A 26,129-nucleotide genomic window follows, 5' to 3' on the forward strand; every position below is an offset into this window, starting at 1 on the left:
CCCCTGCGCCCGAGGGTGGCGGGTGAGGAGCTGCGGGAGCCGGCGAGGCGTCGGGGCGCGGAGAGGAGCGTCCCAGCCCGGGCGCCCGAAGGGCCGCGGGACCCGTGTGCGGCCTGAGCGCCGAGGAGGCGGAGGCGGGGGCGAGGCGCCCTGCCGTCCGGGCTCTGGGGGAGGCGGCAAGGGGCTCCGCGGCGGCCCCCGACCCCTGGCCACCATCCTCACGCTTCTGCTCCCGCGGGGGGGATGTCGCGGCCCGGGCCCCGAGCGCCGCCCCGGCCCCGGGGCTGAGCTCCGGACCATGTCCTCCCGCAGCCCCCGGCCCCCGCCCCGCCGCTGCCGCCGCCGCCTGCCGCGCCCCTCCTGCTGCTGCTGCTGCTGCCGCCGCTCGCACCTCAACGAGGACACGGGTCGCTTCGTGCTGCTGGCGGCGCTCATCGGCCTCTACCTGGTGGCGGGCGCCACAGTCTTCTCTGCGCTCGAGAGCCCGGGCGAGGCGGAGGCGCGGGCGCGCTGGGGCGCCACGCTGCGCAACTTCAGCGCAGCGCACGGCGTGGCCGAGCCGGAGCTGCGCGCCTTCCTCCGGCACTACGAGGCCGCGCTGGCCGCCGGCGTCCGAGCCGACGCGCTGCGCCCGCGCTGGGACTTCCCCGGCGCCTTCTACTTCGTGGGCACCGTGGTATCGACCATAGGTGAGCGGCGCGCCCCGCGCGCGTCTTTCCTCTCCGTGCCTTTCACCTGCCGCCCTTTCCACCGCTAGGAGGCTGGGTCCGCGTCCCTTGGCTCCCCCCTTACCTTCTAACACCCCACCGCCTACTTTCCTCTTGCCCTCACCTCTCTGTCCGTCCCCCTCCTCCTGACCCTTCTCTTTCTTAACCGGCTGTCGGCGCGGGAAGCCTGAGAGGTCCATCTCTGGCGCTCACCCAGCGGTGACTCGCCAGGCAGTGCGGCCGAATGGGGAGAACCCTCACCCAGGCTCTGGGCTGACCGGCGGCCGCCCGCGCGCTCCAGCGCTTGCCAGCTCCATGACTTAACCTCTGTGCGCCTCAGTTTTCGCCTCTAAGAGGACTCGTGAGAACAAGCGTCCAGGGCCTGCTGTTTCCTTGCATTTCTCGCGCCCCCTGGGTCTGTTTCCTCATCCAGAGGATTTGGGAAGCCCCCTTTACCTTCACTCATAGCGTTTTTCTCTCTTCTTTCTCCTTTCTTCTTTTGCCACGCGTTTTCCTTCAGTATCCTCTAGCCCTTTACCCTGGGGAGGGCGACCACTTTCCTTGATCTCCTTCCCACCCGCTTCTCCTACGGTCCACACCGCACCTCCCCCAAAGAAAAGCCCGTTAGACTTGGAGGCCCGGACTTCAGCGCTGTTATTCTGCTCCCCCCCACCTTCTCACCCTTCTCCCTCTGCCCCCTTCCCGACTTCTCCAATTTCTTGACCTCTCCTGTTACCTTGCCATCTTTTCCAACCAATAGTGGCACCAAGGGGTAGCTGGGTGGGGTGGGGGAGGGGGTGGCTTCTCTATACTTATTATCCCTTTTCGTTATTTCTGGGATAAACAGCTCACGGTTTCACAACCATACACAACATGCTGTTTAAATACTCCTTTAATAAGCCCCCCACTTCTCCCACTTTTACCCCTCCTCTGAACCTCTCCTGTAGAGAACCTGGAGTCCCTTGCTGCTCCCCACTCTGCCCCTTCCTTGTCTTACTTCTTCTCCTGGCACCCACTTTCCCCATCCCCCCTTTCCCTGGACCCTGGGTGTCATGTGAACAGATCTCCTCCCCAGCTACTAGAGAGTGCAGAATAAATACAGGATTTCCACTTTGGTGAGATTTTGTGTGTCCCATCTGCTCCTGCTTTGAGTCCCAGAGTGGGAGAAGGCATTTGGCTGGCCATATCACTAGTCACCCCTAGGCACTATCTCCTGGTGGTAGTTTTCGAGGAGGGGGCTGGATTCACAGGGCTGAGCAGTGAGGGATTGCATGGACACAACTTCCATGGGTAGGCTCTGGGCTAGTTTGCTATGCCAGCTCAGAGACGGGCACAGACTAACTGGCCAGTGTAAGCCATCGCAGATGGCTGCTGGGAGACAGAAAGCCTTCATCCATGTGCAGGATATGAGCAGCTAGAGATGTCTTTCTGAGTGTATATGTATAGTCTACGAAAGGGCTTCCTTTCCTTCAATGATTTTTCATGTGTCATGCTTGATCTGATTATTTTAAGTAGAAAAGGCAAATATGGCCCAAGCCCAAAGCACACACAAATTGGATAAAAATACCCTTTAAAAGCTATATCATGTTGTTATGGTGATTGAAGATATAAAATGACCCCCTCAAAAAAAAAAAAAAATCCCCTTTTAAGAGCTGCATCAAGTTGCTATAGCAACTAGAGTTTTTTTTAAGTGCTTTAAAAGTACTAAGGATGCTTAGTCCTAGAGGATGACATCATGCCTTCATCGCTCATTACTGATTTGTGCTCTTCCTCTTGTAAACATACCCTTTTGCTTTCTTCCACCTAGAGGCACACCTGTGCACATTTTGGGTGGTGACAGCATTTCTCTCCCACTTACACACTCTGGCTTTAGCTTCCTAATGGAACTCACAGGCTAAAGGGAAAGGTGTTAGCAGCATCCTCTTCCCCTATAGGCAGTGAGTCCACCCGAATGGGGTCCCATGCCAATGACCTGTGGTCTTGGCGCCTCTCTGATGGAGCTCCCATCAATTTCTTCATTCACTGCCCAGCCACAGCTCCTAAAGCTTCTCTCAGTCTTTGCACAAAATCAAGTCTGTGTGTTGGCAAATTTTTCCAAGCCCCAGCCTTTAATCTACTGGCAGAAGTGGCTGTTCTTTAGTCAAGCAGAAAGGAGCTATGTTCTCTTTCTTGATTTGTGTTTTCAGATGTAGGCAAGCAGTGTAGGAGGGCTACACTCAAGCATGTGGCTGTGTTACGAATGACCCAGCACACTGTTTCCAAAATCTGCCGCAGGGAGACATGTATCTCTCAGGGGAGCTGCACTCAGGGACCAGAACTAGGCTGTGGACAGCTTAGCATCGAAACAGACCTTTGCGGGGATGGCAGGACAGCCACGTGAGTAGCAGGACCGCTGTCAGTTATCCACCTGCTCTAGTGGTCTGGGCCAGTGGTTCAAATCAGTCACTCTGTCCGTCCGATAAGTTCTGCTGAATCCCAAAGTAGCATGGTTGTCATTTCAGCCTTCTCTTGCAAAATGTACTTCAATGAAATTTAACTAAAGACCTACATACATCAGTTTCTCTTCTGCTTATATAGTTTCTTTCCCTTAAATGCCCTGAGTCTTCAGAGACAATTATTAGTATTGGTGCTTTTATGGATTTAGTGGCTCAGGGAGCCAAAGCTCAGTCCAAAATGGGCAGTCAGGATTCTCTGCCTGTCACCTCATCCAGTGAGGAGGGAAATTCACATGCACTCAGTTTTATCTGATCAGTGTAAGATCATGGTGTATATGGTCCATGCTGTAGTGTGGACATTCCTTTTTTGTATTGTGTGGACCCTGCTAAATGATGCATCTAGATTTTAGTATTAAAAAAAAAAACCCTTCTTTTATTTATTCTATAAATATGATGAATTGTGTATGTCGGTCCTGGTGCTACATTTTGAAAAGTTAAAGCTTATCCTACAAGACACAGGTTAAAGCATGTTCCACCAATAGATGGATCACAGTGTTTATGGGCGGCATATCCTGGCTATTTTCACTAAAGATGACTAGAACAAGGAGGAGACCTTTAGTCCAATCCCATGTGGTGCAGAGTGTTAAGGGACTTGTCTCAGGTCACGGTTAATTATATGTTCAGCTGGGTCCAGAATCCATGTTATGCAGTGCTTGGTTTACCAATTTCATGCATATAATTAGTGGGCACATCCTTGTTTGAGACTGGAGTATTTAATAATGGGTGTGGGTGTGTGTGGGTCTGACAGCAGGGCAGGGCTGGGCAGGAGGACTGGTCTGTTGGTCAGGCCAACAACTGATTGAGTCCTGAGAAAACGTGAAGGATCAAACGTATCTTAGAGGTCAGACAGACTAGAAGCATCTGGCGGGTCTAAGCTGAGAAGGCAAGAGCCAATACCAAGGTCAGAGACAGAGGTGCTAGCAAGTAGGAGACATTCTGATGTTTATCAGAATGGTACAAAGACAGAAACCACTTGCTTTCTGCCTTCTTTTGCCCCAGTGTGTGTGTGTGTGTGTGTGTACATGTGTACGTGTGTACGTGTATGTGCAGGGAAGGGGAAGAAGGGGCAGGAATGGGCCTTCAGCTACAGGGAGACACAGAAGAAAAGTTCAGGTGTGGCTATGTGTATTCAGGGTTAGATGGAACATCATGATAAGATGAAATCTTTGTCTGGACATTTGGCTTGAACAGGGCCCCATCCCCAGAGCTAGGCAGCTTGCAACTGTAGAGACACACGTGTGTCCACATGGTACAGATCCAGAAAAAATTTGCCAGTGATTGTTCGGCAGTAGTTGAGGTTGTTTAGAAAGTCAACCTGAACAGCTCAAGTAAAATAAAAAACCACTTTGTGGTCTAAATCATTCATATTGATTGCTCACACTGAACTGAAATCCTGGGTAATTATTATTTCTTTCATCTATGCTACGTGACATATTCCTAAGGGGTTGAAATCAAGTTTGTTTTCATGTGAATGCATTTGTTTATTCGGTCCTCCATTTAACAAAATCCGAGATGAGCAGAACTCATCATAGGTGCCCGTGTGCCCTTTGGCACATCGTTATCTGCATCTCCTGTGCTTACATGAACTCCTACAGATAAAGATGGTGGCTTGTGTTCTTTCAGCACTAAACAATATTCTCAGAGGCTCAAAGATAGCCAAGTATTAATCCATCATTTCACATCCTAAAGGACGTCTTACCGGTTTACTTTCAAAAGATTAAAAGGAAACTCTCCACTGGGGTTTTAATTATGCAACTGCTGTCAGATTTACACATGGGGAAGAACATATTTAAAAGTCTTTCTCAAATGGCAGCTTGATATAAACAGAAATATTTTTGCTTCCTTTTATTAGGTTTTCTGGCAGCGTAGTTTAGCTATAAAGTTAAAACCACGCTGCTAGAGACGGGATGGTGTAGGTATGGGAGTTGTCACTTTGGCACTGCATAATTTCGCCTGCTACTTTCAGAATTAGGCACACTTAATTATTCAGCCGCTAGATTAGTAACAAGTCCTAACTTTTTTCCTCCTTTTTAACATGGATTTTTAAAACTGTTTTTGCTTCAAAGGAAACTAAGACATTATAAGACCGAAATGTCACTACCACATTGACATTTGGTTTTCTTCTGACATGTATGTACTCCAGCCGGAGGTGGCTCTGATCCCAGGAGCCAACGAACATTCCCAGGAAGGAGAGGAGCACCTCTCCTCCCTTATTTCCCTCATCAACCACCTCTTATTGAAAGATGACGCTGTGACAATTTTGAAGGCCATTTAGGGAAGAGCTTCAGGACTAGATTGGAGGCGCTAGATGGAGAGCAGGAAAGGTGTTCTCAGCCGCGCTCCATCCTCAGCACCCAGCCCTGGCCCCAGCACATGGGAGACAATCATTATTTCTTCAGTGAATGACACAGCGAGTCACTCATAATACAGCTGCCGTTCTCTGTCACACCTTTGCTAGGGAAAAGAAAGAGTATTGATGTGTGCAGAGCCGCTTCCCTTTCGCTAACATTTTATCATCAGTGTTGTTTCCATGTTTCCACATAGCCTTCACATGCTAAGTTTAGTGGGTGCATAATATTCCATCTGGTTGATGTTCTATAATTTACTACCCCTATTGCTGGGAAGCTGGGTAGTTCCCTGTTTAGGGCTATTTTGAGTAATGCCACAGTGATCATCTTTATGCAGATGGCCTTTTCTTTCTGTAATATCGCCTTGGGTTGAATTCCCAGGATGAAATTGCTGAGTCAGTGGATACTGCTGTCTTCCTGGCTTCGGTGGCCAGCCCCTTCAGAGTGAGGGACTGTCTGGTCTCCCCCAAGCTGAGCCAACACCTCTACATGGCCTAGCGGAGACTGGACAGTTATCCAGCTGATTATTCCATGGAAAACAGGCCACTTGGTTTCCGCCGGGATTGCATTCAGTCCCAGGGGCTGAGCCACCCCTTGAACAAGGCTGTGGCTTCAACACTGTCAGCCTCCACTGACTTAATGAGAGCTGCTTCCTTTGGGAAGTTTTGGGTGAGTGAAGGAGGGCAGGAAAGAGGAACAGAAGGGAGTAGCAAAGACTGAGAGAGAGGTCCAGTACCTGGACCCTCTTCCCTCCAGTCCTCTGCACTCCTGGGCCAAGCCAGCTGAGGGAGAGCATCCTTCCCCTTAGCCCTGACTGGGCCCCAGTCTGGAACGGCCCAGAATTGTGCCACATGGAGCAAAGATCTACCCCTAGGGGATTCCAGCTGGACAGTACTATAAAAGTCCTCCAGAACTTCTCCCAAGCATTTAGACCATTTTGCCAAAAAAAAAAAAAAGGAAAGCCAACAAACATCCCATTATAGAAATCGGAGAGTAGCAAAGCTGCTCTGATTGGAGGTAAGGGCTGGAGCCCTGCCCATCAGGCCTACCCTTGGATGCTATGCTCTCCCCAGAGGCTGCTCTGAGGAGCCCTAGAGCCCCTCCAAGACCCACCTGAAGAGGGCTAATTTAGGCTTGTTCCTCATTTCACATAAGGTTCAGAGAGGGGGAGAGGCTGCCCAAGGTTACACAGCAAGTCAGAGGAGCATTAAGCTGTACATGGAGGAGAAAGGGGAAGAGCATGTAGAGAGAAGACTAGGGCATCAGAGGAGCAGCAAGTAAGCCGGGGGCCTTGGAGGTGTCCTCTCCTGCTCCATCTGAAGGCGGGCTGTGTATGAAGGTGGATTCGGTGCCCCCAGCCCTGCTAGCTACAGTGGGACTCTCCTTGCCCTTGCGTAGCTGCCTCAGATTCAGAGGAGCTGGGAGACAGAGCAAAAGGCCACTGTGTTCCTGTGGTCACTCCCAGCCCGGGGTCTTCCCCAGTCTTCTGCCCAGATCCGCTGACTTCCCCAGGACCCAGGGTGGACGACAGGGGCTGCCAGCCAGCAAACCAGGATGAGTGTGGGGCTGCGGTGGGCACGCTGGGTCATCTCAACCTCTGACTTCACTCAGGGGCAGTGGCAGGATTTCTGTGCAGATAAGAGTGGGGAGGTGGAGGGTCTCCAGGCTGTGAGGACATAGGCCTTTCCATGGGACTGAGAAGAGCCTTTCACAGTGCGCATGGAGGTGCTGGGAGAGAGCAGAGAAAGAACCAATGCTCCTTGGCCCTCAGCCCTGCCCAAGCTCTTGGCTACCACCCCTGCTGCCAGGAACTTCTATCCTGAACCTGCCATTCCCAGGACAGCCTCCGGGCCTAGGTTTTCCTCACGGGAGTCTAGGCCTCCTCCCCCGGCCATCAGCGGTGATGCTGGAGGATGCTCTGGACCCTGTCTGAGTGCTACCTCTTCCCTGGGCTTGGCAAGCCCCAGCTCAGGGCTCAGCTCCCAGCTGAGCAGCAGGTCAGTGGGGACTGGTGTGCCTGAGCCCAAGAGGACCAAGCTCTGGGGGACTTGCTCTGTCTGCCTCCCCCAGGCCCCAGAGGACTCACCCCCATGTGAGCCTGGGATGGAGCTTCCAGAATTGCCTAATGTCAGGCTCTCCTGTATCTGGATACAATGTCGTGGAACTCACGGTAAAAGATACTACAGACCAGGAACATAGAGCAGCACAGAGCACTGCTTCTCAAACTAGAAAGTGCATGTGAATCACTGAGCTCTTGTCAAAATGCAGGTTTCTGCCCCGTAAGTCTGGGGGAACCCGAGACTCTGCATTCCTAATGAGCTCCCAGGGATCCCCCTATCATTGGTCCCCAGGCCGCACCTGTACTAGCCAGGGTGTAGAGAAGCAGTGGCGGATCAGCGGACCCGCAGCTGAGACCCCCGCTCTGCCACTCATGAGCTGTGTGGTTTGGGCAGGACACATTACCACCCGGCACCTCAGTTTCTCCATTCCTAAAAGGAACGAGTACCCAGAGTCCCTGGGGTCCCTTCCAGCTCTGATGTCCTCATGTCCCGGAAGGCGATTTGCTCCCACGGTCCCAGGGCAGTGTAGTAGAGACTGAACATGCCAGCCGTGCCCGCCTGCTTGAGTCCCAGGCCTGGTTCTGCCACTTACAAGCCCGGTGCTCCTGGAGAGGGGATATACCTCTCCGCACCTGGGTCTCCTCTGGGAAGTGAGGATACTGAGGGTTCCTGCCCCACGAGGTGTTACTGTAAGGACCGAACGAGCTAGGCTGTGTGCACCACATGCCTGGCCAGCCCTCAGGAAGCGTCAGCTGCCCAGAGCTGGGCTGGCCCCACTGGCGAGCCCCGAGTTGCCTCACTGCGCAGGAGGGAAACTGAGGCACTACTTATTCCCCCGCAGCTCAGCCGCATACACCACCCTGTGCACAGCCCTCTGGGCCTCAGCTACCCCTGCAGTGTGGCATCTGCTGCCCTCTCATTGGCTACTGTCTCTGGGGTATGTTGCTGTCCTGCACGGTTACATAACTGGCCCCGGAGGGTGCTTTTTAAAATGCATTTTCTTTGGTTCCTCAACTAGACTGTCTTAATAATTCTTCACGTCTGTGTGCTCTTTAATCTTTTTAAAGAGCATATGTAGTGAATAACCGAATGAATGATTGAGTGGTGGGTTAGACCAGTGTCCCCTGGCACTTCTCTGTTCCCCACTCCCAGCACAGAGCCCAGGCAAGCCAACCCCCTGCCCACCCTCGTGGTCTCCCAGTGGGCTGGGGCCTCCTGGCAGTGCCTGGGCTTAGGGAGAGGGCGCGGAGCTGAGACGGGCAGAGCCCAGCGCCGGCTGAAGTCGGGCCCGGCCACACTTCCCTGAGGTGGGCCTGGTGCTGGGACTGCGGGTGGAGGCCTTGGAGGACAGCACTGCAGCAAACAGCCCCGTTGTGGGTGGGAGCCAGGGTGGCGCTCCAGGTCTTCAGGCCCTGACAGCACCTACATTCTTTCCCCAGGGGGCTACCTCAGCTCACCTGACCAGCAGAGAAAGCACGCCCAGTCAGAGACTCCTAGGGCAGGACAGGGGAGGCTGCAGGGCCTGCCAGCAACCCGTCCTCCCCCCCCACCCCCCACCCAGCTCCAGACTCTACCCTGCCAGCAGCCCGGGCCTTTGTTGTGGGGAGCAAGAGGGAAGGGAAGCCTCATTACTCTCACTGATGGTCTCCCCCTCATACACATGCCATGCTTGCCGGTTTACTGTGCTCTCACCCATGTTTACTCAGGACACCAAAGAGGACGCTATTATCCCATTTCACAGACAAAGAAATAGGCTCAGAGAGGTCAAGTGACTTGCCTGGGGTCACACAGCAAGTGAGTCATTGGCAGCATAGAGGATTCAGGACTCCTGACCATCCGGCATCCTCTCTGCCCCTGAGCCCCGCATTACCACAGATGGGGAAGGATCAGAGCCCACTCTGAGGTGTGTTGGGTGGTGGGGGTGGAGGAGGACAACATGAGGAGGCATCAGCAAGGGTTTAAGCACAATTTAGGGACTCAGATTTGGCTCTGCTGTGCTTCTTGCAGCCCCGGTGGCTACACTGAACCAAGGGCTGCCTGCTTTCCATCCTTTACAGCCTACTCCTTTCTGTGAGGGGGGTTGCCAGGCAGATGAGAGAAGGGAGACAAGCACAGTGCTTTGTGCAGAGCTCACCAGAACTCTGGGAGCCTGTGTGGAACTCTGTGCCAAGCTCCTGCCCAGAGAGGGGACCCCGGGCCCTGAGGGTCCTCAGCCTTGCACTTGGGCTAGCAGCAGTGGACACGGAGAGGTGGGAACACAAAACCAAATAACCAGAAGGTCCGCACACCAGCCAGCAAAGTCTGGGGACTCGGCCAGCTCAGCTCCCGAGGGCCAGTTGCTTTATGGAAGACTCTGCTCAAGGTCATGTCCTGGAGGCAACCCTGCCCAGATGTTAGGGGAGCGCATGAAACCAGGCACCTACCAATGTACCCGCCCCTCGCCCTGTCTCTAGCCACTCTTAACTTCTCGCTGTCCCTCCCCTACCCCACTCCACCCCAACCCTTCCCATTCACCCCCACCCCCAAACTACAGGCACTTCAAGTCTCCAGGCCATGGCTTGTGCTGTTCTTTCCACCCGAAATACTCTTCTCTTTCTCTCCATCTTCTTCTACCCAGTGAACTTGGTCCTCAAGGCCCAGCTCAAAGGGGCCCACTAGCGCGAGACCTTCTATGAAGTCCCCTTTACCGCTCCCAGACTTGTGGTAACTATATGTCTCTATGCCAGTTTCCCTGGAAATAATGCAAGCTATGTCAATAGCTGCCACAGGACCCAGCACGCAGTAGGTGTCAGAAGTTACTCTCCCTCTTCCTCCACGTTAGGAACTCCGTCTTAGTAGGGCTTGTCACTGCTACAGTTAATAATGGCCGTGCGCTGAACGACTACTATAAAGGGGCACTGTGTCTGGAGATAGATGGAGATAATTAAAGCAAAGAGAGAGTTTCTGTAAATCATGGAGCAGAATGCTTGGCACAAAATAGGTGATTAATCAACGTATGTTGAATGGATGGAATGAATAAATGAGTGTGAGTAACTGAAAACCTTGGACTGCTAGACATAGTAATAAAAAAAATTTTTTTTTAATGCAAAAAGCTGGGCCCAGGCTGGGCTCCAGGAATCTCCCTGCACCTCCCTCTCCCTCTGCCCTGGAGCCAGAGGGGCGGGCTGGGCCCTGGCCCCTCTGCTGGGCCACTGGTTTACCGATCTCAGCGGCTGACAGATGTGCACCAGGCAGCCAGCTCGTGCTGGGGGGGTTTCCCCTGGGCCTGCAGCGCTGCCTCCAAGGCTCTCTTGAGTCTGCCTGGTCCTTTCCTACCCTGCCTGGGGCCCTACACGATCCTTGGCGTGAACCCACACCAGCTGATTCAGAGCCTCAGCCCGTCACCCCAGGAGTGGTAGCAGAAGTTCAGTCCGGAACAACGAAGCCAGACTCCTGGTCCCGGCTCTCCCACCGACTCTGATTCCCTGTCTGGCCTGGCCTTGGCCACAGCCCCTGCTCTAAGGAGGCCCTGCTGAATTGTACCCCTCAGCCCAGCAGTGCTACCTTCCTCACCTGCCCAGGGCACATCCCTTGGGAATCACATGTTGGTTCACAAATTGGACAGAAGTTGTCCCAGTAACTAAACACACGGCACAAACTGGGAAAACCACCCCCACCCACATAATCCAGCGGCATCACAATGCCTCCCAAAAATACTTGGGGAGGCTTTTATTGGAATTGGGTGTCCCAGCTTTCTGGAAAGTTACAGTTGAGATAAACACAAACCCCAAACCGCACTCCGTGTAACTTCTTCCTAATCCTTTCCAAATGGCCGCAATCTCATTCCCTGCTGCCAAGTGTTCTGAATTCTGAGCTCCTCACACCGGGGCCTGCCAGAAATGCTGCAGAGACAGCCCGGGCCCAGAGGGAAAGGAATACACAAAACTCTGCCCACGTTGAACTTGTTGGCTTTTCTGAGGAGGTCAGGGTGCACTTTGGAGACCATGCAGGTTTTGATGGCTGGCTTCTATTTTTAAATGGAGGGTAGGGAAGGAAAGGTGAGATGGCAGGTGAGCCAGTGCTGGGGAAGATCTGAAAGCCCCGGGTAGCAGGCAGGGAAGAGGACGTTGCCTTTGGATGCAGAACCGCAGGGTCCTACCCCGCCAGCAGCCAGTGGGGGGGGGGGGGGCGGTTTCCTGCATCTTCTGATCTCTGCTGTGCGGCCCCCCCCCCCTCCGCTCCCGGCTGCCGCCATGGCTGGCACAGGGCTTGGCACATGGGAGGGGCTCCAGGAATATCTGTGAGCTGAATGGCTGTTTGCAAGATTCTCAAGTCTACCTAGGCACCCGTTTATGAAAAAGTAAAATGTGAAAATCCGACGATTTGCCGTGTCCAAGAAAGCTTCAGTTTGTGGAAGGAGTCATCCCAGGGCTTCTGGAAGTAGAGCCAGCCACCTCAGTGCATGTAGAGTGCACCGCACCATGCAAACAGTATGTCAGGGGCCCAGCAGCCGTATACAGTCCCCTTTGCTGCCATCACCACCTACACACCAGCCTTAAACCCCTGAGGCAGCGCAGTCCCTAATGGCAGGCCACTGTGGTCAAATGAGTGAGCACTCCGCACGGCCCGGTGGGCATCTGAGAAGCAGGAGTGCCAAGAGCCTACGTGGCTAGCGCGCCCTCGTACCCACGGGGCTGCACACTGGACTGCGCACCTGCTGTGCGTGCAAAATGCTTTACGAATCTCCCTGGCTCGCACTGGTCAGCAGGCGGCAGGTGTTGCAGAATGAGGAAACCTGCATCGCCAGCAGACGCCTGGCAGTGGGACACAGGGGACAGGGAGAGCGCTGAGAGCCCTGGTCCGGGGTTTGAATTTCAGCTCTGTCCTTCACTAGCCAGTTGCTGGGGCACGTCTCTTGCTCCATCACTAAGGAAGCCTTGCTCACTGCCTTCCTCTGCACCCCACTCCCGTTTGCCGAGCGGGACCCGTTGAAGACCCAGGGCTCATGTCCCTTGAACATCTCATCTACCACCATGCTCTTCTCTGTCCCCCTCTGCAGGTACGCGGTTCTCCCGCTGTTCTTGCTATGATCCTGCCCTACCTTCAAAGCATTTGACTCCAAACATCCCTCCCTCTGACCATCACCTCCTGTCCTTCCAGCTCTCCTCCTCTCTTGCCCCAAAACAGCGATCCTGGGACCTCAGAACCTACGGTGTCCTGCTCTTATGTTCCCGTCATCTTGTTTGGGCCCTCACTTCTTTTCTAACCCAGCCTGGATTTACTCCCTCTGCAGGGACCCTTAACTTCCTTGCCCTTCTCCCTGTGTGCTGTGCCCCTACCCCCACTCTGCCACCATCAAAACACCAGCTTTCCACCCATCCCTCTCCTGCACCCAAGCAGCTGAATGTGGCAGGAGAAAACAATGCCAACATGCTGGTTGATCCAACTTTATGTTAGTGATCCACAGGTGCCGGCTGGACACTCCAGCTGGCAGGCCCTCCTACCGCCTTCCTACCATGTCAGTTCACCGCTTCTCCCTGTCTTCCGACCTCCAGCCTCCCACACCCCTCACTCTGCTCACACTTCATGGAGAAAATAAAAGGAATCAGACAGGGACTCTCTTCTCTTCACACCCCTAAATCCACTCATCACATGGAGCTGCTTTCCCTGTTACGACAGCAGATGAATTTTCCACCCATCCCCTCTAACTTGCTCAAAGATTCTGTTCCTGCCATTACCCACTCCCATGCATTATCAGAGTGTCCTCGATGAGTATGCAAACATGCTGCATTTTCTCCCTTCCTAACAGACCCCTCCCTTGACCCCTGCATCATCCTCCAGCTACCTCCTCCTTTCTCTGCTCCCATTTACAGGAAAACTTCTCAGAAGGGTAGTCAACATCTCCCTTCCTCCCCTCCCTTCTCTTCCGGATCCTCATCAATCAAGAGGTCATGCCACCTTTCCAGAGTCTGAGCTTGCAAGATCCCCGGCAGCCTCCTGCAAATCCGATGATGACTTCCCTGTTCTCATCTTACGCAGCATCCCAGCATATTAGACATGGCTGACCACTCCTCCTTCTTGAAATCCTCTATTCTCTTGGCTTCTGGGACACCATGCTCTCCTTTATCCTCACTGGCTGCCTTCCTCAGTTTCCTTCACTGGGTCCCCTCCTCTGTGTGGCCTTTCAGTGTTGGAGAGCCCCATGCTCAGTCCTCAGACCCTTCTCTCTGCTCTCTCTTCAGACAATCTCATTTCACCTGTGGGGGAGGGAAGGTCTTTTTCCTCTACCCTCTTAGATTCAGTTTCTGGGGCCCTGCAAATTAAACTGACAAAAGCCAGGTTCGCAGTAGAAAGGGATTATTATGTTTATACGTGGAGGTCTTTTAAGGAAAGAACTGAATACCCAAAGAAGCAGTTAGGCCAGGGGCTTATATGCCATCTTAATGAAGAGCAATAAATAGTGAAGTTATAAGACAAAGGAAAGGGGGTTTAGCTTTCTAGGAGTAATAAATTGTAGGCAGGGGAAACTAATGAAACATAAGGGTTATTTTAGTAGGGTTTCTTATGCAGACTCAATCTCATGCAGTACCAGGGTGATAAGAGGGTCTCTGGTGATCAGGGTGATAAGAGGGTCTCTGGTGATTAAGAGTTCTTTCTGGTACAGTTGAGGGAAGGGAAGACATCTTCACAAAGGAAATTTTATACCCTACATTTAGGCAGATAGGGGAAGGGTAGAGAGCTTTTCCTGCATCTGCTGTTTCTCCATTGCCTTCAGCTCAAAATAATCCTACACCAAAGTTGCATATTTTGGGTCTGCAGACTCCCATCCCCTTGCAGCCCATGGCTTGAAACCCTATCTGCTGATGAATTCCAGAAGAATAACCCCAATCTTCCCCACTAAGCTTCAAGACTATAGGTCCAACGGCCTCCTTGACATCTCCATGTGGATGGCTAATTTGGTATCAAAACTTAAAAAGACCAACAAAAGAACTCTTGATTCCTGCCCCAGCTCAGTCTTCCTTATCTGAATAAATGTCACCAACATAAGGAGCTGTCCTGATTCCTTTTTCTCCCTCACCTTCCATATCCAATCCATCATCAACTCCTGTCAGTTCAGTCTGCAAAATATATGCCAATCCCATCCCCTCATCCCCATGCCCATCAGTACCATCTGCTCCGACCACCACCACTACCACCTGTCACTGGGGCGACTGAATCAGTCTCCTAACCAACCCTCAGCTTCCTGTCTGCATCTTGACAACCTCTTCTCTACACAGCAGCCACAGAGATCTTTAAAGGTCTAATCAGATCAAGTTCTTGTCCAGTTGTCCACTTGAAACCTTTCAATGACTTCCCATTGCAGGAAATCGGATTCCTTAACTGTGACCTGCAAGGCCCTGTGGGATCTGGCCCTGCCTGCTGTCAGCCTCACCGGTGCCGCTCTCCCCTTTGCTCCTGTCACTCCACCCAAACTGGATATTAGACCTCAGGGACTTGCACTTGCTGTTCCTGCTCGTTAGAGCACTGTTCCCTGTGTCTCAGCATGGCTGACTGCTCAACCGCATTCAAGTCTCAATGTCGAAAGCTAAAATGTGCCTCTTTGAGGAGTCCTCCCTGACCCCCCTGACGACCCCTGCTCATCACACTTCCATGTCTTATTAGAGCAGGAACCGCTTTCATAAATGATCTGGTTCGTGTATCTGTTTGTTTGCTTCTCAGTTGCCTGACCTCTGGCCACTGCCTTCTCCTTGAGAGCAGAGTTCCTCCCTCTCTCATGCACGGTTATATTCCTGTCGCTGAGCAGAGCACCAGGTGTTTGCTGAACCAGTGAATGCACTTCCAGAGCTTCAGTTTTCACATCTAGAAAATGGAAGTAATAATAATGCCTGTCTCACTGGTTGTCGAGAGAATGACAGGAGATAATGAGTGCGGTGCTTAGTCTGGCCCTGGCATTTAATAAGCGCTCTAAGTGAGCTAGTGTTTTTATTTTTTATTTATTTTTAAAGATTTTATTTACTTGTCAGAGAGAGCACAAGCAGGGGAAGCAGTAGGCAGAGGGAGAGGGAGAAGCAGGCTCCCTGCTGAGTAGGGAGCCCGATGCGGGGCTCGATCCCAGGACCCTGGGATCATGACCCGAGCCGAAGGCAGACACCCAACCAACTGAGCCACCCAGGCGTCCCGAGCTAGTGTTTTTATTAATAATGTGGCTGAGGTCACACCGTGAGTGGCAAAGCTGAACCCGAGCTGAGCTCTCTGACCCCAGAGCCTTTGCTCATTCCACTGTGTCTGACACCACCTCTCAGGCTGCAGGGTAGGGAGCCTGGAGGAACAGTGATTGACATGAGGACCAGCCTGTCTTAGGCATGTTATGGAGCAGTGACAGGTAAAACTGATTTTATAGGTTTGGGTCGTATCAGCAGGCCTTGAAAAGCCAGGCAGAAATGTTTAGCCTTGGCGTAGAAAGCAGTAAGGAGCCATTATATGTTCTTGAGCAGGAGGGCAATGTGAGGATGAGTGTTTCGGAGGAGATTTCTGGCTTATTGGTCACTATGTAGTAGGTCATTAAATCAGGCAATCTAGTTAGTCCAAATTGTCATTCTCTAGACTGCCTGGAAACCACCAGATAATTGTGAAGTACCTCGTTTTGGCTGTTCACCTCAAACATTTAAATCAGCCCACTACCAGCTGTCCCCTGCACTTTTTGGGGAGCTTACATGTCTATATGGGTGGTAAATCCTTGAGGAGTAGGTACTTAGTTTGTATATTTAGCTCTGAACTGCAATGTGATTCCAAACTCATTCAAAAGGATTGCCAATGTGTATTGTTTCTTCATGAGCTCTAAGTGGCTCATGATCTATGAAGGTTATAATTTTATTTTATGGCTACTGGTGTACACACATTGAACAAAGAGCTAGCAGAATTTGGCACATCAGACTTCGCAGCTACATACCAATCTTTCCCACAATAATGTCTGCCTCACAGGGTTGCAGGGAAGACCCTCACATAATAGGCCAGGGGTCCATAAAGGTTTGTTCATTTGTTTATATGGCAACCCAGGATGCTGAATATCTGTGTGCAGAGTGAATCGGGTGGGAGGGGCTAGGGACGGGGGCCGGGGATCCTGTGGCTTTTGGAAGGGAACAGAAGAGAAGTTGAGAGAGGTGTTTTCAGGAACCAAATGGCAGGATCTAGTGATTGGCGCTCAACATGACTTAACACCATCTCTACTACTCTTGGGTTTTCTTGTTCTCTGTTCTGTCGCCATTTCTCCACATCAAGGCCACACATGAGGATGCAGGGTAAGGGACTGAAAGTGAGCCTGGGGATCTCTACAATACATCCAGAGTTGTGTGTGTCGAATAACAGGGGGAAGGCAGTTGAAGATGCTCCAACTGCACAGAAGGTGGGGAGTCAGGCTGAGGCCGGAGGAGAAAGCCCCTCCTCCAAATCTGGGCTCAGCAGGGCAGCCCACAGATCGCAGAGGGCAGCCTCCTGTGCCCTGCAGGTGAGAAAGGTGCTAGGGAAGGGTGGCAAGTCTGCAACAGAGGTTGGTATGTAGCAGTGACCTTAATTCACAGCCTCTTTGTTCCTAGAACCACCTTCACCTCCAAATAAATCTGCTTGATTTCTTTTTAAATGGTTTTTCCATAAAAAATTCTTCTTTACAGCTGTTTATGGCTGAAGGGCACTCCAGCTGCAGACTTGGAGCTGAGTGCTCTGATTAATTCTATCCCAGTTCTTGACCCTGCCCCACTCCCCAGGGCTGAGAAGGGAGGAAGGAGATGATTCAGACCCTGCAGGGAGAGGCCCAACTTCTCCATGTAATATGATTGAATGAGCCAACATCTGTAAGGCCCTGGCCTTTGCCTCTTGTAACGTTTCCAGGGTTTCCAACCCGAGTGGTGCCACTGTACTAAAACATATGTCATTTAGAACTCCTCCCAGCCCCTTTGAGGGCACCAAAATGTTTTATGCATCAAGGAGTCTAGAACTAGAGTTCCAGAAAAACATGAGGTAGGGATACAGTGTGTATATGTGTGTATGCGTGGGAGTGATTGATTTCACATTCCACATCCCAGCAGTGAACAAGTAGACAAAGTCCCCATTGTAAAGAGCTAACATTCTAGTTGAGGAAGACAGTCAATAAATAAGTGTCAGGGACTCCTAGGTGGCTCAGTCAGTTAAGCGGCTGCCTTCGGCTCCGGTCATGATCCCAGGGTCCTGGGATCAAGCCCCACATTGGGCTCCTTGCTCAGCAGGGAGCCTGCTTCTCCCTCTCCCTCTGTCTGCCACTCCCTCACACCCACTCTCTCTCTCTCTCCCTCTGTTAAATAAATAATCTTTAAAAAAAAAAAAGATCTCATCACAAGGAAAAAAATTAAAAAAAAATAAGTGTCAGATGGTGATAAAGGCTACAAAAAGAGAGAAGCAAGTTAAGAGAATAAAGAGTGATGGAAATGGGGGTGCTGTTTTTGATTGGGTGATCTAAAAGTGTCTCTGACAACATGGCCCTTGAGCAAAGCCATGGAGTGAAGTAAGAGAGTGAGCCACGTGGCTTCCTAGTCAAGATTATTCCAGCCACTGTTCATAAGCACGAGCTTCCTCAGTTTGTTGGAGGAGCAGCAGTGAGGCCCATGTGGCTGGAATAGTGTTTGGAGGAGGGTCAAGTGGGAGAGTGTTAGAATGTGAAGTCAGAACCACGACCGAGGACTGGATCATGCAGGGTCTGTAGGCAAGGCCTTTGTATTTCACTGAGTGAAATGGGGAGCCACTGGAGGGTACTGAGAAGAGGAGGGAGATAATCTGACTTATATCTTAAGATCACTCTGACTACTGTTCAGGAAAAAAACTTTAGGGGAGTGAGTGTAGAAGCATGGAAACCAGTTAGGAGGCTTTTGTAATATTCCAGGTGAGAGACAATGGTGACTTGGACCAGGTTTTAACAGCGGAGCCAGGAAGAAGTGATGAGATCTTTCAGAAGAGATTGCAGAAAAGATATATTCACTGGGTATAGAAATCTAGGTTGAAGGGCTGTTTGTTTTGTTTCCTTCAGCCTTTTAAAGATTGTTTCCTGGCTTACATGGTCTCTGACAAAAAGTCTGTGATTTTTATCTTTGTTTATATGTAAGTAGTGTTCCTTTTTTCCTTTGGATGCTTTTAAGATTTCTCCTTCAACCCTGATTCTCAGGAATTTGATTTTGATGTGCTTTGGCATGGTTTTTTCTTTGTGTTTATCCTACTTGAGTCTTATTGAACTTCTTGGGTTTGTGTGTTTATAAATTTTACCAACTTTGGAAAATTTTTGACAACTAGTTTTTCAAATATTCTTTTTGTTACCCCCACCATCTCTTTGTGGACTCCAGTTACACATATATGTTAGACCACCTGATACTGTCTCACAGGTAACAGCAGCTCTTATCTTTGCTTCTTTTTTTGTTTTTCAGACTTTTTTTTTCTTCACTGTGCTTCATTTTGGATAGTTTCTATTGCTATGTCTTCAGGTTCGATCTTTTTTTTTTTTCTGCAGTGGCTAATCTACTGTTAATCCTACCCAGTGTGAAATTTCCATTTCAGATAGTTTATTTTTTTATCTCTAGAAATTCTTATTTTTTCCCATTTCTCTCATTATGTTCATCTTTTTCTTAAATCCTTGAACATATTTAACATATTTAAAATAGCTGTTTAAATGTCTTTGTTAGTTCCCTAATCTTTAGAATTTCTGGATCATTTTCTACTGACAAATTTTTCTCATTTGTGGATTTCTGCTTCTTTGCATGTCTGATAATTTTATTAGAGACATTGTGAATTTTACATTTTTGATGATTATGCTGTACTCCTTTAAAAAGTGTTGGACAGGGCGCCTGGATGGCTCAGTTGGCTAAGCCTCCGACTCTGGATTTCCACTCAGGTCATGATCTCAGGGTTGTAAGATCAAGCCTGCATTGGGCTCCATGCCTGAGAGGGAGTCTCCTGGAGATTCTCTCTCCCTCTGCCCCTTCCCCTGCTCATGCTCTCTCTCTCTCTCTCACTCTCAATTTTTTTTGTTTTTAAAAAAGGATTGGACTTTGTTCTGGAAGACAGCTGAGTTACTGAGAGATACATTTTATCTTTTCCAGGCTTGTTTTTAAACTTTTTAAAGACAGATATAAAGGAGACTTTTCTCTAGGGCTAGTTTAGCCCCACTATTAAGGCATAACCTTTCTGGGGTTTCTACTGAATGCCTTGTGTATTCATTAAAACCTTTGCTGGTGGGAATTCGGGTGATTCCCGGCTCTGTAAGAGCTCTAGAAATGATTTGGCTTACACAGCTCTGGCAGCTGTCCTTTCCTGGAAGTTGTTTTTTTCTTGGTCTTAAGAAGTTTCACCCTACACCTGCACAGGTTGTTATTCCTCCAAAGACTCAAGGAAACCCCTATGCTTTTTCTCTCGGTAGTTCCTTCCTTTCCCAAACACTACCCGACAAGTACTGCCTTTTTGATAGCTGCCTTGTCCTCCTTGAACTCAAATCTCTGTCTCCTCAATTCAGTGAGTGCTGGGCTCTATTTCGATCCCCATTTCCTCTATTGCTGTCTGAAAACTGCCTCCACGCAGAAAACCAGGGCAATCAAAGGTCTCGCCTTGTTGTTTCCCTTCTCTCAGGGACCATAAGCCTGTACTACCTGTTTTCCACTGTTTGAAAATAATTGTTTCATAGATTTTGTCTAGTTTCCCCGTTGTTTATGGTGGGAAGTATGTCTGGATCCAGCTACTCCTTCATGGCCTGAAGCAAAAGTCAGTAGTTAAATTCTGAATATGTTTCAAAGGTAGAATGGAAGGATTTACTAATGGATCAGATAGAGGGTGTGAAAGAAATAATCAAAAAGGACTCTAAGATTCTTGACCTTAGCAACTGGAAGGATGGATTTGTCATTTACTGAGATAAGGAAGGCTGTAGTCAAATCAAGAACGGGAGTTGCTGGGATGCAGAGGAGAATCAAGAGCTCAGTTTTGAAGATAATAATTTTGAGATGCCTGCTTGACTTCAGGTTGGATGTCAGGCAGTTGGATATGCAAATCTAGAACTCAAGAGAGAGTTCAGGGCTGAGATATCAATTTTTTATAGACCAGTGGTTCTTAACCCTGACTGCAGTGGTATTAAAAACACTTAGGAAACTTAGAAAAAAAGTCAATGTTCAGACTTGACCTTAAGCCAATTCAATCAGAATCTCTGGGGATTGGACCTAGGAACTGATACTTTTTAAAGTTCTCCAGATGGTTCTACTGTGCAGGCAGGAGTGAGAACCACTCTTACAAGTGTCATTTGATGCCCTGCCAAAAATCAGCTAGGGCAGTGGTTCTCAACTCTGGCTGCATATTAAAATTACCTGGGGAGCTTTTTAAAATCCTAATGTCCAGGGGTGCCTGGGTGGCTCAGTCGTTAAGCGTCTGCCTTCGGCTCAGGTCATGATCCCAGGGTCTTGGGATCGAGCCCCGCATCGGGCTCCCTGCTCAGCGGGAAGCCTGCTTCTCCCTCTCCCACTCCCCCTGCTTGTGATCCCTCTCTCACTGTGTCTCTCTCTGTCAAATAAATAAATAAAATCTTTAAAAATAAATAAATAAATAAATAAATAAAATAAAATCCTAATGTCCAACCACCACCCTACCCCCACCATCTAACTGTATCATATTCTTTAGGGGTAGGGCATAGGAATGAATATCTTGTTAAAGTCCTTAGGTAACTCCAATGTGCAGCCAAGGGAGTGATCATGGGACTCAGAAGTGATCTGAAGACTGAGTCTTAGTGATCCAAAAGCTGAAGGAGTGGCTAAGCTAGGAGGAGAACCGAGGTCACAGGCTTTCTGCGAATGTCTGAACTGTGGCTGTCCATTCACATTTACGAATTAAAAATAGAAAATCTGACTGCATGGGTGGGGCTTGTCGGCTCAAGTTTCTCTTTAGTGAGCAGCCAGCCATTATCTTTGTGGTATTGCCCTCACCCAAGCCTGTCCAGGGTCACTTCATCTCCTTCGCCTCCTCAGCCACACCCACCTTCACCAGTCACCACTCCTTCACCTGCTGTCACCTTCCAGAAGTATGTTGAGATTCCTCATCTACTGGAAACCTCCCTCCCCATTTTCAGTGTTCCTGCTTTATGCCTTTCTATCCCTTTACTGTCATTTTAACAGGGTCTTAGAGGGAGAGGGGATCAATCCAGGTGATTAGATGATCATCTTAAAAACCAGAAGTCTCCAAACCTTTTTTAAAGGTGAGGATCACTTTAAATATTTTTACATAATAAATATTTTTATTTAAAAATAATTTTTTTTAAAGATTTTATTTAGTTATTTGCCAGAGAGAGAGAACACATGAGCACAAGAGCACAAGCAGGGGGAGCGGCAGGCAGAGGGAGAGTAAGAAGCAGGCTCCCCGCTGAGCAGGGAGCCTGATGCAGGGCTCAATCCCAGGACCCTGAGATCATGACCTGAGCCGAAGGCAGACGCTTAACTGACTGAGCCACCCAGGCATTCCGAAATATTTTTATTTATTTAGAATATTTTTACAGAACCCATATGATAGAAGTTACATACACTTTCAGTATCTGTTAATTAATAGGGAAAATACATACTGACACACACAAAGTCCTCTGAATTCAATCCCACTTTTAAATGCATTCATGGTTTTACTTCACATATATTTGGAAACTAATAGCACAGGCATGTAGGAGAAAGTTATTATGGCTGAGAACACATGGATTCAGATGCCTTTGCAATAAATGCAGAGTTGTGAGAATCTAAGCCAGATGACTGGGACCCACAGCTCTAGGCTCTGGAACTCCTTGGAAGTTTCTGACAAGGGAGGGGCTGTTCCTCTGTTCCTGGGGCACCTATGATGTGGGTTTCACTTACGGCTTTTCCCTGTCCATAGCTGTCTCTCTCTGGGAGTTTAATGTGGGTGGGTTCTTCCCCAAGAGAACATGTAGACAATACCAGCTGGCCTCCTGAGCCAATTATTTACCCAAAGAAAACAAAGGAAGCTTAGTGAAATTCAGTCTGGGAGTTTTATTCTGCCACCTTTCTCTTCTCCATTCTTCCTCATCTCCTATCTCTAGAAATTCTGTTCTTTGTTCTCTAACAGCACAAATGGTCAACGTTTCCAAGGCTGATGCTAAGCGCTTTACATACTTTATTTCATTTAATCCTCATCACGGTCCTGTGGAAACAGGTGCAATTCAAAGCCTCACTGTACAGGTGAGAAAACTGAAGCAAAGAGAAGTTAAAGGGCTTTCTCAGATCAAAGAGCTAGCGAGTGACAGAAAGGAGACTCTGACGCAGGGGTCCCTGCCTCCTCCTCAGCCAGCCCACCGCCCACCCCGCCCTGCCACAAAGCTGGTGCTGCCAGAATGATGGGGGATTTAGAGACAGAAAAGGGACTTAGTAAATGACTGAATTGAGGCAAGACGTGGAGTTGTATCCAGGTCTCCCAAAGGGTCCATCCTCTGGCAGCAGCCTGCCTGGTGTCCTCCAGGCTTCTAGAAACTGGTCCCAGCCTCTCCAAGCCTCTCCTTGCTCCGCCCTCAGCTCTAGTCAAATGACCTGGTACCGCGTCCCTCTGTTCTTTATTACAACATCACCTCTGCCCAGAAAGCCCTCTCCCGTCTTCCCCCCTTCACTTCTCCAAAACCCACACAGCATTCAAGGGCCTCTTCCTCAGCAGAGCCCACCCTGATAACTCAGCCTCCACTGACCCTCCTTTATTTCACTCCTGCCAGAGACTATCTGACCACACACGTATGACTTCCCTCCCACCAGACGCTTACACCCAGCCTTTAAAAAATAATGACATAGTCTTTAACCCATTCAAATACTATATGCTTATTATTGAACATTTGATAAAGAGAGAAGCACACAGAAGTGAAAGAAAAAGTGTTCCAATATTTCTACCACTAAAATAGAACTATGACAGAGATTTGCCTTGGAGTCTTTTTTCTGGAGAAGAAATTCAGGTCTTACATTATTGATACATAATATAGAAATAAACTTCTTAAAAGCATCCCTGTTGTTGGGTGCGTAGTATTCTTTGGAGAGGATGTGCCATAGCTTGTCAGAAGCACGCATGCTTCCCCCACAAGACCTAGGCCAGGGACCCCCCACCCCACCCCCCACCCTGCCAGGAGGGCCTTGGTGAAGACCATGCGAGTGAGTAATCAGGTTGTCTGGCGGGTGGAAAAAGGGTGGGTTATGTTTGGTGCGTGATACGTGTTAGCTACAGGGGGGCCACTTAGGAGGCTGGAAAATTACCGAGTGCTCATGCTGAGCCCACGTCTGCCAACAAAGGGCATTTAAAACAAATCCCATGAAATTATAGCTTTTGCAATCTATGAGTTACTCAGACAGGAAAGTACACAGGACTGATGTGTTTTAGTGAGAGCCCTGGGAACAATAAAGCTAACCATCTCTAGGGCCTGGGAAAGTGCTGCCTGAAGGAGAAAGGCTTTCCCAGATGCTGCCCATAGTCCGCCATCCACAATCCCAGTCATTCAGAGCTGGTGAGGTGCAGGCCCTGTGCACAGAGGCCAGGGCTTCCCCGGGCTACGAGGCCTGGCCGAAGAACAGGCTGAAGCTATATGAAGAGCTGATGATGAGAATCCCCTTGGCCTAGCTTTATCCCTGTTATATACCCTGTGTGTGTTGAGGGGGATGGTGGGGGGATGAGGCAGTGAAGCGGGAGTGCGGGCATGTCTGTGTGTCTGTCATCTGGGTGGAGGTCTGTCTTCACTCTCCTCTGAGACCATGGAGTCAGTCCAAAAGAAAGAGAGGTGAAATTGGTGGTCGTGTTTCTAGAATGTTGCTTGCCCTTTTGCTGCCACCAAGAGCTGAGGGAAGGCAGGCCCTGGGAACTCAGTGCCACATCTGGGGACCCCTGCTCCTAGGAGCAGTGATGGGCAGGACGTCCTCCTGGCTCCTTGGTGGAAAGAGCCCCTGACCTCCTCTCATCAGGGACAGAAAGAGCTATGAGAGGGGCGCCTGGGTGGCTCAGTCATTGAGCGTCTGCCTTCGGCTCAGGTCATGATCCCAGGTCCTGGGATCGAGCCCCGCATCGGGCTCCCTGCTCCATGGGAAGCCTGCTTCTCCCTCTCCCACTCCCCCTGCTTGTGTTCCCTCTCTCGCTGTGTCTCTCTCTCTGTCAAATAAATAAAATTTAAAAAAAAAGAAAGAGCTATGAGAATTGAGTCTGGGTGGACAATGCCTCACTGTGTGGCAGAGAGATGAGAAATAGACTGTAAAGATGGCACACGTTCTACAGACCTCCAGAATCATAGCAGCAGAGGGGAGGAGGGAATGACCCATCCCCAAGCCCTAGCTCGCTGGCCTGGCTCCCAAAGGGCTAGTCCGTGGCCAGTGGTCAGGGCCACGTGACCCTGGGGATCCCCGCGCTGCCCTTCCTCCCAGAGAGCCAACAGAGCACATGCCTAGGGGAATACGGCCCGTTGGCTTCCGGGGCATCTGTCCAGTCAGGGGCAGGAGCACCTGGTAGGACAGCAGCACCTAGTGGGACAGCCAAGCTTCCGAGGAGTTTCTGCTCTGAAACCCTGGGACAGTGTTGTCAGAGACCCGAAAGGCGGGTAGCGTCAGCCACTGTGGGATCACGGACCCGAATTCTGAGACCACCTCCACCACTTTGTTGCCTCAGACCATGCCTGTCCGATTGTGCATCGAAACACAGGGTAATCGCACCCACCTCAGATGGCTGGGAGGAGAGGCAAATAAACTGTACGTGAAGATGACCTTCACAACCGCACACCCCCATGGGAACCCAGTGAGGAAAGGGACACAGAGTAGGGATCAGAGCTCAACAAGGTAGTTGTCATCTGGGCCTGTGGTGGTGGCCGTGGTTGTGACGGGGTCTGTGAGGCTGGGCTCCAACAGCTCCCTTTCTCACGGTGTCACTGACACAGCTGCTCAAGTAAGTAAGCGTTCCCGCTCAAACAACCCCTTTGACGAGAACCCGTGTGCGTGTCAGTGTGGAGACCGACCTGTGTACTTATGCACCCAGGAGTACAGACAGTGTCTCCTCCAGCCGGCGCCGAAAACCTGTAGGCCTGTGTCTTTGCTCGCCTGTTACCGTGCACGCACACTGGAATTCTCTGCAGACAGCAGAAGCCTGGGCCCCCTCACCTGGCTTGGGTTCGCGCATCTCACTCCTTCCCCGGGCGGGGACCTCCCCGGCCACGGCACGGCAGTGATTTCTCCCATAAAATAACAATCTGTGCGTTAGGGCCAGAGTCCTGTGGAAACCTCTCATCGGCTCCTGGAAGTCCAGGCCGGCTGTCAGAGCCCTGAACGTTCCCAGAGTGGCTGGGCCCCAAGTCCCAGGAGACCCTCCCCTCAGAGCTCCCAGGAAGGGGAGCAAGAAGGGAGGACGGGGGGCACAAGCACTTGACAGTTTACGAAGGTAGAAGTCTAGACGAGCTTTTTTAAACCCAAACCCCTCCTCATTCTATTTATTGAGCACCTACTGAACACCCAGCGTCTTGGTGAATCGGAGTGAGACTAGGATGGA

The 26,129-nt window shown here is 50.4% G+C and overlaps 1 protein-coding gene across 1 annotated transcript in view; it reads left to right on the forward strand.

Moving 5' to 3' along the window:
• The first annotated feature begins 272 nt into the window (after positions 1-272).
• The window catches only part of KCNK12 (potassium two pore domain channel subfamily K member 12), a 48,738-nt gene continuing 22,881 nt past the window's right edge, over positions 273-26,129 (forward strand). The window contains exon 1 of the mRNA XM_036121645.2: positions 273-689. Coding sequence (XP_035977538.1) covers positions 299-689 — 391 coding nt within the window. The 5' untranslated portion in view covers positions 273-298. The remainder of the gene's footprint in view (positions 690-26,129) is intronic.

Source organism: Halichoerus grypus, chromosome 10 (assembly GCF_964656455.1).
Source record: "Halichoerus grypus chromosome 10, mHalGry1.hap1.1, whole genome shotgun sequence".
Classification (NCBI taxonomy): domain Eukaryota; kingdom Metazoa; phylum Chordata; class Mammalia; order Carnivora; family Phocidae; genus Halichoerus; species Halichoerus grypus.